The sequence below is a fragment of the Harpia harpyja genome, chromosome 13 (genome assembly GCF_026419915.1).
Source record: "Harpia harpyja isolate bHarHar1 chromosome 13, bHarHar1 primary haplotype, whole genome shotgun sequence".
Classification (NCBI taxonomy): Eukaryota; Metazoa; Chordata; class Aves; order Accipitriformes; family Accipitridae; genus Harpia; species Harpia harpyja.
In genome coordinates, this window is record NC_068952.1 from 2712189 (window position 1) to 2725715 (window position 13527).

The 13527-nt window shown below is 46.6% G+C and overlaps 1 protein-coding gene across 16 annotated transcripts in view; it reads left to right on the top strand.

Moving 5' to 3' along the window:
• The first annotated feature begins 5223 nt into the window (after positions 1 to 5223).
• NRXN1 (neurexin 1) overlaps positions 5224 to 13527 on the top strand; it is a 730978-nt gene continuing 722674 nt past the window's right edge. For 15 of the 16 annotated variants that reach the window (XM_052805915.1, XM_052805916.1, XM_052805935.1 and 12 more), the window contains exons 1-2: positions 5224 to 5358; positions 9341 to 10844. In XM_052805915.1, coding sequence (XP_052661875.1) covers positions 10106 to 10844 — 739 coding nt within the window. In that variant the 5' untranslated portion in view covers positions 5224 to 5358; positions 9341 to 10105. Of the gene's footprint in view, positions 5359 to 5482; positions 5580 to 9340; positions 10845 to 13527 lie in introns of those variants that run through there. The other variant, XM_052805914.1, reaches the window with a different exon arrangement.

Here is a 13527-nt window from a genome sequence, read left to right on the forward strand (position 1 = left end):
GCAACAAAATATTAATCCCACATCTGCTTACAGTGGGATTTCTTACACATTTCTTTCAAGCAAGTGATTCCACAGACAGTTATGGGATGACATGAGCTTCCAAGTTCTTTTGGTGACTGTTGTCCACTCAATGAAAACATACAACACTTTGTTGTTCTCTTCAATTCTCCTTCTTATCTAAAGGATTGCCTATACTTTGCTGCTTAAAACCTCTTTTAAGACATTAAAAAACAAACATTTGAACTAAAGAAGCCTTAGCTATTCTAAATTGATTTAGTTCCTTACATTTTTTGCAATCAAAGGCATTGAGTTGCGCAGTATTTATGTGTATTATTCTTAAAATCAAATCTGGAAGGATGGCCTTGAGATGTATCTGCTGCATGCATAAATATTTGATATATGCTATGTCATGTTACCACATAAAGATTTGCAGAAAATAATCACTTTTTCGTGATATGAACATAGGGACTTCTTTTGAAATTAGTGAGATTATTAATATGAAAGGTACTCTCACAATTTTAAAAAATCACAATCCTGATGTTCATATCAATCCTACCAAACTCTTCTATAAAGAAAATTCTACAACAACCTTCTTATTAAGAGAGTTAATACTAAACCAAACGAGCTTTGGAAGCCCGTTGATTTAACAGTTCTCTGTCTTACCATGCTTTGCCCAGTTGATTGATACAGGCTGTCAAATCCCAACATACATATTGAGAAGGACATTTTGTACCACTTTGACTTTCTTCATGGAGCTTCAGTGAGAAAACCATTGCTGTTTTTGTCATATCATAATCTGTTCCAAAACCCATTGAAGATTCATCAACAGGGCTAGCTGATAAATGAGTTTCTGTACAGCTCAGAAGAGCTAATATGGGGTCTTTCATTATAAATTTCTCCTGGCGATGCGTACTGCTGTGCCCATCAGTCAAGCGTTGTGCACAACAGGAGTTAGAACTGGTATGTGTGAAAGTGTACTGTGTCTTCAGCTCTGAGACTTAGAGCCATCAAACTATAGGTTTTTGTCACTAATGATGTCTTTTTAAATGCACTTTGAGGATTTTTGAGGTCTTGGTAGCTACTGTATTCTTCACACTACATTTTCCTCTATGATGATTATGTTGTAGGAATACGATTATCTCCACACTCATCAAGTCGTCCTCTTGTTTAATGAAAAAAACCCCACAGGTTGGATATACAACTCCTGATAAGTAATAAAACTTTTAATTCAATGTCTCACACATATTTCATATATGTAGATACCATCTATATTTATGCTTTCAACTATTAAACAGGTCTGTTTTTCTTAGTGCTTTAAGCAATTCCCTGCAACGAAGCTACCAAGCCAAAAAAATGGCATCCACATTAATCTCTGAATCATCCCAAGATTTTAATCTTAGGGATCGAATGGGGATCTTCAGCAAGATGTTACTTATTACTATTAAATTCTCTTGAACACGTTTCATGTTAAGTTTTCAATATTACAGTAAATACAAGGGAGCAGTTATGTCCAAGGAAAAACATGTGTAAGCCTTGAAATGATTTGTGCTCAGATGAGATTTTGGACTTACCAAGAGTCCACAAAAGTCTTCTGATCCTCCGATATGCTTACACGTTTTCTGATCATGTTTGCTTTCTTTAGACAAAACTACTTTTGGAGTCCAAAAGCCACCTATAACTATCTGAGTCTCCAATCTTCTCTTCATGACTAGAATATTATATCACTAAACACAGCCAATACCTTCTGAAATAGCAGAAGACTTGGAAATATCATTAAATGCCAGTACTGGGCATAAGGTCAATAAATATTTTAAATCCTTATAAGTATGCTCCTTTACTTTATTATTTATCCATTCAGAATTGGTTTTAAGCAAGTTTTTAACACCTTAATCCTCCAAAGGTAGGTATAAGCTAGCTCCAAAAATGCATTATCTAGAGAAACTATCAAATGCAATCCACATGCAGTTAGTTGCCTCTCAGTTCGGTTTTCTGAATTCAAACATACGTCTCGGTCAAATACCTCCAGCACTGTATTTGATTATTTGCTGCAATTCATTTTGTGGAACCATACAGTTTTGTCTCTCTCTTTTACTTCAAGGGAAATTTTCTTCAATTAGTTTGAATCGAGCAAGTGAGGACCTATGTAACTTTCTGTCTTTCTTCCAAGACAGGTATCTTCTAATTTCTTCTTACTTTAGATTTACCCATACTTTCTTCACCAGCAGCTGAGATTGCTCAGTAATATGGCAATTAACAGGCAGAAATTATACCTTTCTTCCTTGATATTTCTTTCAAGCTCACTGGCTGTATGCAGATAGAGACAATTGCAAACCGCTCCGTTGGGTCTGCTATACATCTATGTCATCCTGTCTGTTCTTCACTTTGGACCAAGTTCAAAAGGTATTCCTGAATTGTTCAAAAAAATGTTACTGGCTGTCCTCTGAAAAACCTTGTTATTCAAACACGCAAAGGGTCAGCGTTCTAGTGGGTCTGAAGCTCTTCTCAAAGATTTGGGTTGGTATAGAAGGATTATTGATGATAGCTCCAAAGAAGGGAAAGATGTCAGGCATATGTGGAGTGATTATAACCAGAAGAGAGCTTTGACATACCCCCAAAATCTAACCACCCCATTATTGAACATTACCCTGGACCACTTCAGCAAAGACACAGGTTTTCTCTCTTTCAAATCTTTAAAACAGTACCTGCTGTCTCTGTCCCAGAAATAACTTTCTCCCTTCTCCTATCTTTCTCATGTCTGCCCAGATAACCAGTGTTCTCTGGAAGCACCTTCAGTTTGATTTTAATTGTGGTTTTGTTTTTTTCTTTTTTTTCTCAGCAGACTCATTCTTATTTCTTCTGCACCTCCTTGACTGGTTACTTCCTTTTTTATTAGCTCTGACAGCCATGCCAATTGCATGTGCGTGCCTCAGAGACAGCTCGAGCATTCACTTCAGCTTGCCAACAAATCTCTTATTTAAAATTACAACTGTTGGACAATTTCACATATGTACTTTTTAATGACTCAAAGGCACTTTGTTCTGACAATACACATCCCTCCAAAAGGTCTCAGACTTGCAAGTTGGATAATGTACTGCATTCTCTCTGACAGAAAATATGATTGGTTTGTTTCCAAGAATATCATTGCTGCTTTTATCTCTTTACTTTTCAAAATCTGCAAATATTTTGGTATAACACAGAACATTAATTTATGCAGAAGAAAGTCAGGTTTCTGTAAGGCCATGTGCTTCTTACAAGATATTCCATACATTTGTCAAGCTGAAAGACCTACAAAGAGAGATGGTTTGGAAATCACAGGGTTTTTTTTTTTTCCTTCCTCTTTTTTTTTTTTTTTGTGCTGCTTCAGAATGAATCAACTATGACACCATATGCTGCAACAATTGCTGAGAATGACAAAAGTAATACATTCTTCTAAAACTTAACCGAAAAACAGCATTAAATTAAGGAAATTGTATTCTCCCTAAATCTCCCTGTACCTTCCTGGCTCACTTAACGTCTCATTGCTTTATTTCTATGTAGGCTCTTGCCAGCCCTCCCCTCACTGTGGCAGGCTTCTTAGTACAGATTTAGAGAAACGTGAACATCCCCTGGCTACTGCTGGAATAACTGAGCTGTCCCTCAGTTTGAAGGCAGAAGAATCCTCCACCTGTGCCAGCACCTCCACGGCGGATTGGGCTTTGGCTTTGACACTCCCCGTCTAAGAGCGTAAGGAGCTTTACCATGTGTTCACCATAAGCATAATAAAAATAAGGCCACAGTTAGAAAATATTAATTTTTACATTAGATACACACATACACACAAAATACTATCAGGTTACAATTTTGCTCCTTTAAAAATGTGTATCACTTATCATATTGCAGCCCACAATTTATATGCTTTTCACAGCAGAAGAGATATTTGCTCCTTGCTCTGTTTGCATGGGTCGAGTTACTAGAACTGTCAAGAGAAATTCTCTCTCTATTTGAAAATAACTGGATATGGATATCACCCAGCTGAACAAAAGGGATGTCTGATTATGCTGTAAGTACTGAAGATACGTTGCATATCTAGCAAGCTTTTATTCTCATTACTTAACATGTTGCTTGGTTACCTCATCAAACTTGTCATCTGTGAGGAAGCCTGTTTCATTAAAAAAAAAAATAATCATAAGGCTAACTCCTCTGGGACTGCGGTAGGAGAATGGATTTTTTTTTTTTTTTTAACACTTATTTCTGAAGTTTCAGTTCAAAACTAAGTTGCTACATTCACACCCTGGACAACAAAAAGTATGGTTGCGCAGATGAATCTCAAAAATTTCTGGGATGCCCAATACCGGAGTGCTTTTGTGACTCTTAGTGTGACAAACATCACTCTGTATTTTCAAAAGTTGCCAGGACCTTGGCTAAGGCTACATGCAAATCGCTTCCAATCAATTCCTCACTTTTCTGTAGGCTGCGGAGTACAAAGTTAGGAGGCCAATTGATAGACAAAACTGAGTACGTTTGGCATGATCAAATACTTTTCAAGCAGCTAAACCCAAAGATCTTGAGAAGCCTTCAATCTCTCTTCAATTTTCAGGACATGGTTTAGTGGGCATGGTGGTGTTGGGTTGATGGTTGGACTTGATGATCTTAAAGGTCTTTTCCAACCTAAACGATTCTATGATTCTACGGTTCTCTAATAGCTTGCGACCATTTGCAGGCAACCTACAGTCAGACAGGTTTAAACGCTATGCCAGAAAGCGGCCAGGCTTTCCCAAACGCTTCTCCTGCGGTCGTAGATCCAGACCTCGGGTGCGCTCCCATCACAAGCCTATACCTCCATCTGCCCACAGGCTGTGCAGAATCCGCCGAGCTTCAGTTCTGGGGAAGAAAATAACGACATCAACAACAACAAAAAAAAGCAAACACACACACACAAAAAAACCCCCAAACCCGTGCAAAGGAAGAGTTTTAGCTGGTGTTTCACCTCTGCAGCTATGACTCCCGTGCAAACCCCCCCAGCCACCAGCAGCGAGCACGTCCATCAACCCCCGCCCTGGAGCAGCCAACGCTCCACCACCGTGCCCCGCGGAGGAGGCGGTGGTAGGGGGGGGAAGCCGCGGAGGGGGCGGGTGGGCGTGGCCGGGCGTGGCCTGCAGCCAGCGCGGCACCGCCCCCGGCGGGCAGACGGGCGCGGCGGCGTCACGCGGCGGCGCCGCCCCCCCCCCCCCCCCCCTCCGCGCTCCCGGCGGCCGCCCCCGCCCGCCGCCGCCGCGCACCCGCAGCAGCGCCCGCTCCGTCGGCTGAGCGGCAGAGGCAGCCCCGGGCAGGGAGCTCCGCGCCTGCCCCGCGTCCGTTCCGCGGCATCCCCCCGCGCAGGTAAGGCGCGTCCGCAGGGGAGGGAGGGAGGGAGGGAGGGAGGGAGGGGGGGCGCGGAAGAACGAGGTTCGCTTTGCCGCGGTGGAGCCGGTGGTGGAGGAAGAGGAGGAGGAGGAGGAGGAAGGAGGAGGAGGTGCGAGAGGCTGGTGGGTTTGCGTGCGGCGTTGTGGAGAGGTAGATGGCGAGGAGAGGAGACGGTGGAGCGGAGGTAGAAGTTAAAGGTTGGCTGCGGTAATTTATTATCCCTCGCAAAGGCGGGAGGAGGAGGGGAGGGGGGTCTGGGGGACTTAAGGAATAAAATTCATCTACTGCATGTTTTCCCTGGCGTGAGGTGCCCCGGTGAAACGCGAAGCCGGGGCAGCGATGGGAAGGAATATCGCAATATTGTTGTTATTTCTCAGCGGCGGTGTGGCAGAGGCGAGGGGGTTTGTGCAGGAAGTGCATTGATAATTTGGGACATTTTCTATTGTGAGCCAGAAGAAAGAGGGCACCCGGCTTCCTTGTATGTGTTTGAAACTGTTCGGGTTCCTGCTGATGGTAGGCATTTTTGAAGGGGTAGAAATCATATCATAAGCATATTAAAATAAATACATCTGCAGACCGGGAGGGTAGCAACATCGATCATTCCAGCCGCTTAGGAAAGAATTTGGTTCTAGAAATTACGTAGAAATGAAAGGAAAAGATTAACGATGCTGTTAAGTCTGCTTTTGAATTAGAGCGCTTCTCCCTTTGGCTGCAGCAAGGTTGTTTTTCAGATCCTTTTATTTCATTCGGTAATTTGTGAACTCTCTGGTCTTCCCCGCACCCAGAGACAATGCTGTGTATTTTATACAATAAGGATTCCGCCAAGGATTGTGCCTGCCAACCGACCTGGCATTTATTAAGGATTTATTGACCTATGGGTGTCTCTCTCTCTCTCTTTTTCTAATTTGAAAAGGCTCAATCGGGGCACCTGTGACTAAATCATAATTTTTGAGGGAAAAAAATGGTTGTAGAGGGGTGGGGGAAGCATATTAATTCATTGGTGAGGCACTGAATGCGATAGCTACATTTATGTTGGTTTGTGTATATTCCTCACTACATACATGTGTATACACGTATACGTTGCTGGGAGGGATGTCTGGTACTTAAAAGCCCATTTGAGAGAGAGATATATTAATAAATTTTCCTCTTTCGAGAATGAAAGTGTCCCTCAGCTTTGGAAATGACTAAACAAGACTGTGCTGTTTATTGACAGGGTGTGAATGATATCGGCAGGGATAAATAAGCAATTGTTTTGGTTTGGGGTTTTTTTTGTGGGGAGGGTTCTTTCTTCCTTCTTTTTCAGTCTTTCCATCTCTGTCTTTTTTTCTTTCCTTTTTTCCCTGCTTTCTTTTTTTTTTCTCTTTTCCCTTTCTCTTTCTCCTGCTGCTCTCTGCGTGTGTGTGTGTGTGTGAGCGGGGAAGGCGGGCGCCGCAGCCGGCGGGCAGGGATGCTCTCGGGGTGGGATCCCCGCTCGGCGGCTCTCCGCGGACACCTGTGGGGATCTCGCTGGCAACACGCTCACACTCACACGCGTGTCCTTGCCCGGTTCCCTCCCCCCCCGCCTCCCCGCACCCCCCACGGGCTCCGGGCACCCTCCCACCCCTGCACCCCATGCACAGTGGCAGACCCCTTCCTTCCCTCCTTCCCACCCCCACGCAAGGAGTGCCGGCGCCCTGCGCTCACGCAGCCGCGACGCCCGCCCACCCCCCCCCCCCGCGTACCTTGCGCCCCTCGCGCCCCCCCCCCTCCCCCGTCCCCGCGGCACCTCACGCGTTTCCTCCGCGTCCACCGCTTCCCCCGACTGACCAGCCCAGCCCCAGCTCCCCGGTAACCTTCGTGAACACACACACGCACCCCCCGCTCCCCTTCCCCACGCATCCCCTCCCCCGCCCCACCCACGCACCCCGGACCCCCCCTCCCCCAAGTCATTTCTCACGCCCCCCCCCCCCGGCCGTGTCTCCCACCAGCACCCGTCTCTCCGCACCCCTCCCGCCTCCGCCGCAGCGGGACCCCTCGCCCACCCGCAACTCCCCCCCCTCCCCGGTGCACCCACACGGGCTCTCCCACTCGTGTCCAACCCCTACACCGGCGCGGAGGCTGCGGGCCGCGGGGGACACCCCATCACCACCACTACCCCAACTCCCCGGGCGCAGCCGGCAGCGGCGGGGCCGTTCGTTCCTACCGGGGACCGGGGTGCGGGGAACCGGGGACCGGGGTGCGGGGAACCGGGCACCGGCCGCTGCCACCGCCGCCCCGTCGGGCCGCGGAGGGCGGAGCTGTTCTTGGTGCTGAAACCGGAGCGGCGGCTCGGCGCGGTGCCGCAAGCCAGAGTCGCCCCTGGCCGCAATCCCAGCCGTACCACCCCCCGCCAAAAAAAAAAAAACAACAAACCAAAAACAAAACCCAAACCCCCCAAAAAGGCGTTAATTAGGAACGGGGTTACCGGGTCCCTGGAGGAGCGGGGTGGGGGGGGGGGTGTCCCGCGTTTTGCAGAGGAGCTGTTGGAAATCTCTCGGCCGGTAGCGGTATTGGGAGAGGTGGTTCTTGCTGGGGGGGGCTGGGAGGGCACGGGGATGGGGCTGGGGGGGGGGGGAAGCCGGGGGTTCTGTGCTGCCTGGGCACGGCTGGCATCCGCCCGCCGCGAAGTTTGGGGCTTCTCCTTGCCTCTCTTTTGCTGCTTTTGCCCACCTCGCGTGTGACAAATAGTAAAAATAAACGTGTTGACATTTGGAGGAATGAAATGAAATATAAAGAGAGAGTAGGAGGTGACTTAGCAGCTCTGAACGTGTCAGGTGCAGGCAGCTGAGGTGTGTGCCTGTTTTAAAGCAGGTTTCGCCCTGGCAGGCTCGTCTCTGCCCCCTCTCCCCACGCACAGACAGACAGACACACAGACCAGACCAGCAAAGGGCTTGGCGGCAGCTCTGGACATGATATTCTGCCTGCCTAAGTGCTGCTGGCTAAGAAATGGGAGGGAGGTGATGGGGAAGTGGTGGGTGAGGGAGGTGTCGGAGATCCTCTCCTCCATCAGGAGAGATCTGCTAATACATACCTTCCAGAAAAGATACAGCGGCTTGGGGGAGAAAAGCAGAGAGGGGAGCCTCTCTGCTGAAATGCTTTGAATGCAGAGACCTCTTCAGAGGAAGAGAGTGAACTGTGGCATATATATTATTTTTAAAATGAGGAGTTGTCCTCTTAAATAAGGGCAGCTGAGTAAACATACATAAAATACTGCAACCCATTTCAGAGGACTAACACCTGGGATTAGCTGATCTGCATTGTGAATAATGTCAACATCAGAGCTGGCTTGAATTGGATTTTCCCTGCCATAACAGAGAATATCAGCAGCAAAAGAAACCAGGTGGCAGAGAAAAATGCGGTTTGAAATTTTCAAAAAGCCTTCTAAGAAACCATTGCAATTCTTCCTCACCCCATGAAAATAAACCAGTAGGTGTGCCGCGTACAGTGAAGCCTGCCAGTTCCTGCTGGGAGCTCCGTCCACTTTATATGGTTTTGAGCTGTATTGGAAAGAGCTAGAACTGGGCTTGGTAGCATCGTCTGCATGATTAGGACCCTGTAGCTTCACAGGTGCTGGTATTTCCTTAAATAAATTACAATAAAACAAATTGTAGACTAAACACCACCTTTTCTTTTGAACATTGTCCTTGTTATAATAAAATATGCTACTAAAACATTTGAAAGTTTTGGAAAGGTAAGTAATTTATGTATAGATTATACCATAAAAATGTAATCTAGTATAAGCATATGCATTAAGATTTAGGTTTAGTGCTGCAAGTTATGATTTCTCAGTAACTCCAAAATTACAGCAGCAGTTCATTTTCCTAATGTCGAACAGCAGCTGAAGTAAAAAACTAATCACAAATGTCCACTATTGATCAACTTTATGATTTAACGTGTTATTAGTCATCATTTCTTATTATTCTGTTTCAATTCCTTGCAGATTAGAAACAAAAACAATAGAGGAAAATCACCCCCCTGGATCTTAGCCTTGGCCTTTTGCAAGCAAACAGAAGAGGAGCTGTCAGGCTTTGCATGTCAAGTAGCCACTCGGCTGTTTGACAGCTTCTGGGTTTCAACCCCATTGGGATTGAGGCAGCTCAGGAAACCACAAGCGATGAGTCCTGTCGTCTGCTGACGCTGCTCTAGCACCATGGCAGACAGTCCGTGATCTGACAAGAGGATCCGTCCTAGGGAGGCAGCGCTGGGATCGGTAATTGGCTTCCTGGGAAACTACAGCTGGCGGAGAGGATGTAAAAAGAGGCGCGCACGCGCCGGGATATTGCTACAGTCTTGCCGAGCTGGTGGATCCGCTTGGAGGAGGGTTTTGCCACTGATCTTGGTTTTTCTCCCGGTTTGGTAATGTTGGCTTTGGGGAAAATTTCTGCTGACTCACCCACCCCTGGACACCTTTTGCGAAGCCCGGCTGACCAGTGAAGAGACCCCAACGGCGCTTTCCCCCAACTGCAGGTCCCCTCCGGCGGCTCCCGACCCCATCCCGCGCCCGACCCCGTCCCGTGGGGCACTCGCAGCCCCCCGCCCCGGGGAGTCCCCTGCAGCGACCCCCGCTCCCGGGGCGGGGGTGAGCACGTCCAAACCTCCCAGCGCGGCCGGCGCCCGGCAAGATTTTACCCTGTCTGCCACCGGGGCCCCAGCGCCGCCCCCCGCCGGCCCTGCCGCCCCGCTTGCCCGCCCCAGGCCGCGCAGGATGGGGGCGGCGCTGGTGCGGCACGGGGGCTGCCTGCTGCTCTGGCTGGCCCTGCTGCTGGGCTGCTGGGCCGAGCTGGGCAGCGGGCTGGAGTTTCCGGGGGCGGAGGGCCAGTGGACCCGTTTCCCCAAGTGGAACGCCTGCTGCGAGAGCGAGATGAGCTTCAACATGAAGACGCGCAGCTCCAGCGGGCTGGTGCTCTACTTCGACGACGAGGGCTTCTGCGACTTCCTGGAGCTCATCCTCACCCAGGGCGGGCGGCTGCAGCTCAGCTTCTCCATCTTCTGTGCCGAGCCCGCCACCCTCCTCTCCGACACGGCGGTCAACGACAACCTCTGGCACGCCGTCGTCATCCGCCGCCACTTCAAGAACACGACCCTGATCATCGACCGGGCCGAGGCCAAGTGGGTGGAGGTGAAGTCCAAGCGGCGGGACATGACTGTCTTCAGCGGCCTCTTCTTAGGGGGGCTCCCGCCAGAGCTGCGGTCGGCGACGCTAAAACTGACGCTCTCCTCTGTCAAGGACCGGGAGCCCTTCAGGGGCTGGATAACAGACGTCCGAGTCAACTACACGCAGGCATCACCGGTGGAGAGCCAGGAGGTGCGGCTGGACGATGAGCAGAGCCGCCTGTGCGCCAGGGAAGACGTCTGCCTCAACGGGGGCGTTTGCTCCGTGCTCAACGACCAGGCCGTCTGTGACTGCTCCCAAACGGGCTTTCGGGGGAAGGACTGCAGCGAAGGTAAGGTGCCATTCAGCTCGCCCCACCGCTCCCCTCCCCATCGCTCCGTGGAGGGGACGGGTAGGAGGCCAGGCCTGCATGGAGTTTCATCTGTATGAGTGGATGTCCCTCCCTCCCTCCTTTTCTCCCTCCCCGCCACGTCCCCGGCTCCCCTCTTCCCCGCCTTCCCTTCCCTGCCCTCCACGTGTCTCTGTGGCCGACCATGGTTGCCATCACTCTTCTGTTCTCTGCGAGGCTGGGTGAGAGGAGGAGGAGGAGGACATTATTTGGGCATCTTCCAGAGGCGGGGTGTGATTTGGGGTTGTCCCGGGCAGAGGAAAGATGGGTCCTGGGTACCGGGTGTCACCCGGGTGGGAGGGGGTGGCCGGCATCATGCTCGGCTGGAGTCGAGGGAGGAGACGGGCATGCTTGTCACAAGCAGCTGGTGGCAATTAATTTCGGGAGCAGGGAAAGTGACGCTGGGGAGAATTTTACTGGATTAAGTGCCTGGGTTTATTTTTGTAGGGCAGGGGAGACCCAGGGTCCACTTTGTATTTGATATTTGCCTCTGCTATGTCGTTGAAACAAAATCAGTGATTTATTTGTGAATTCCTTAAATTGTTGCCGGGGAGGAGGGGGATTAAACGGAGGATTATATTTTTTCACGAATGTGAACGGTACTGCTTTGCAACGTATTTAGCAATTCACCATGCCAGTCAGACAGGGAGAATGCAAAAGAACAAGGGGGAAGTACATGCTCCAAGACCACAAAATTACTGAATAGTTTTACCAAGGAAGAGGGAGCTTAGAAAAACAGCGGTTTCCTGAATCCCATCTACAAATAAATCACTGGGTAAAACATGATTCATATTCAGTGCCCATTGTTTTTGGCGAATGGAAGGAGTGTGAACATTTACTTTGCAGATGCATGTAGGACTCTTTTTTTATTATTTTGCTAGTAAATGTACCATTGCTTGCAGCTCCTTAAGCATAGAAATTACTTGTGTTGTGTACCTAGAACAGGACGTAAAGGTATAGGAGTGAAATAAGAGCAAATGTATCAAAGGAAAATATAATCTTAATGTCAAAATTGTAGAGCAAAGACCTAAGTTTAGAATGTAAAAGGTAAACATAAACAGAGAGTTATCAAGGCCAAATGAAGATCTTCACTGAGTGGCTGCATGACATTTATGGCTGAATAATTTGCCTTTAGCATTTCTATCAGATTTCACTCATTATAAGAAAGAAAACATCATTTGTGACTGTGCTTTATTATGTAACACCTTCTGTCCTTAGTGTCAATACTCAAAACGCTACAGTCATTCTGCATCCTGTTTACTTTATCAGCTGTTTATCTCTCATCTGCCATTCGTAAAAGAAAAAATTCAAACCCTATTAACATTTTAAAATAATTTTTAATAAGTAAAGAGCAAATTATAGTTTCAGAAAATAAGACGTTTGTACTTTCAATAGCACACAGTCCCAGAAACTGTAAAATGAAGTATTTTTTATGTTAGGTAAGATCATATCAATGGATTTAGTATTTGGATGTAAATTTTTAATATGTGGTACTACATAATATATAGGTGTATGTAAAATATTGCGTTGTCTTAGCATCTTTGAGTTAGGCCCTATTATAAACCAGAAAGAAAATTATGAGGTGTAGCAGCTTGGTTAAAGCAACAATGGCCATGTATATATTATTATATATTTATAGGCCCTTTACATTAAAACATAGTTTGTTTATTTGAAGTTATTTTGAACATGTAATATTTATATGAAAAAGTTCATATAACTGCATGTAATATCAGTCAGAGAAAATCTTATCTTTACATAAGAAGTGCAATAGCTATTTTTAAGCAACATTTTTATTTTGGGATGTTATTTAAATACATATATATGTTTATATATATTAAAAATTGTATAGAGCTTATAAGAAGAGGACACTCAAAATAATATTTAGAATCCCCCAAATTTAGGGTAAAATGCTGGCTTCATTCAAGTACTGGTGGTTTTACAATTGATCTCAGTGAGATCAAGATTCCCCTCGCGTGTCCCTTGACCACTAAGGAGCCTTATAAAATAATAACAAGACTTATAATTTTAGTATACTCTCTCAAGAGATGATCATTAAGTATTCAGATTCTGATTTTGTTTGAAACAGGAGGCAACATTTCCACTGATAGCAATATAAATGGAACTAGTCCTACAGTTTATATCTGTTGATTGAGAAAAGATAGTAACTGAAAGTCCCATCGGTCAGGTTTTGATGAAGGGTTAGTAGCTACTCATATGTGCTACCAAAGATATTGAACTGTTTTATAAATGATTTAATATTCTAAGAAACAGAAAAGGCAGAAGGACAAGTAAAACCATTATGTCTGCCAAGAAAGAAACCATGGCTATTGTTTAGTTCTTTATAGCCAACATAGAAATGATGCTGTTGAGTTTTGATCTTTTGTTCCTAGAATGTGTAAATTTCCCACAAACCTTAGTAAGAGGTTGCCATTGCTGAAGGATGGAGGATCATCTCTGACTGCAATGATCTGGAGGCATCTTTTGAGTTTTCACTCTTTCTCTTGTTTTGCTTTTTGACTAAAAATGGTTTAGATGGGGAAAATCCCCAAATTTCCATTTTTATCTGAAATTGTAACCACATGTCCTAGTTAATACCTTTTCTGTAAAGGTGAAAGATGATAATTAA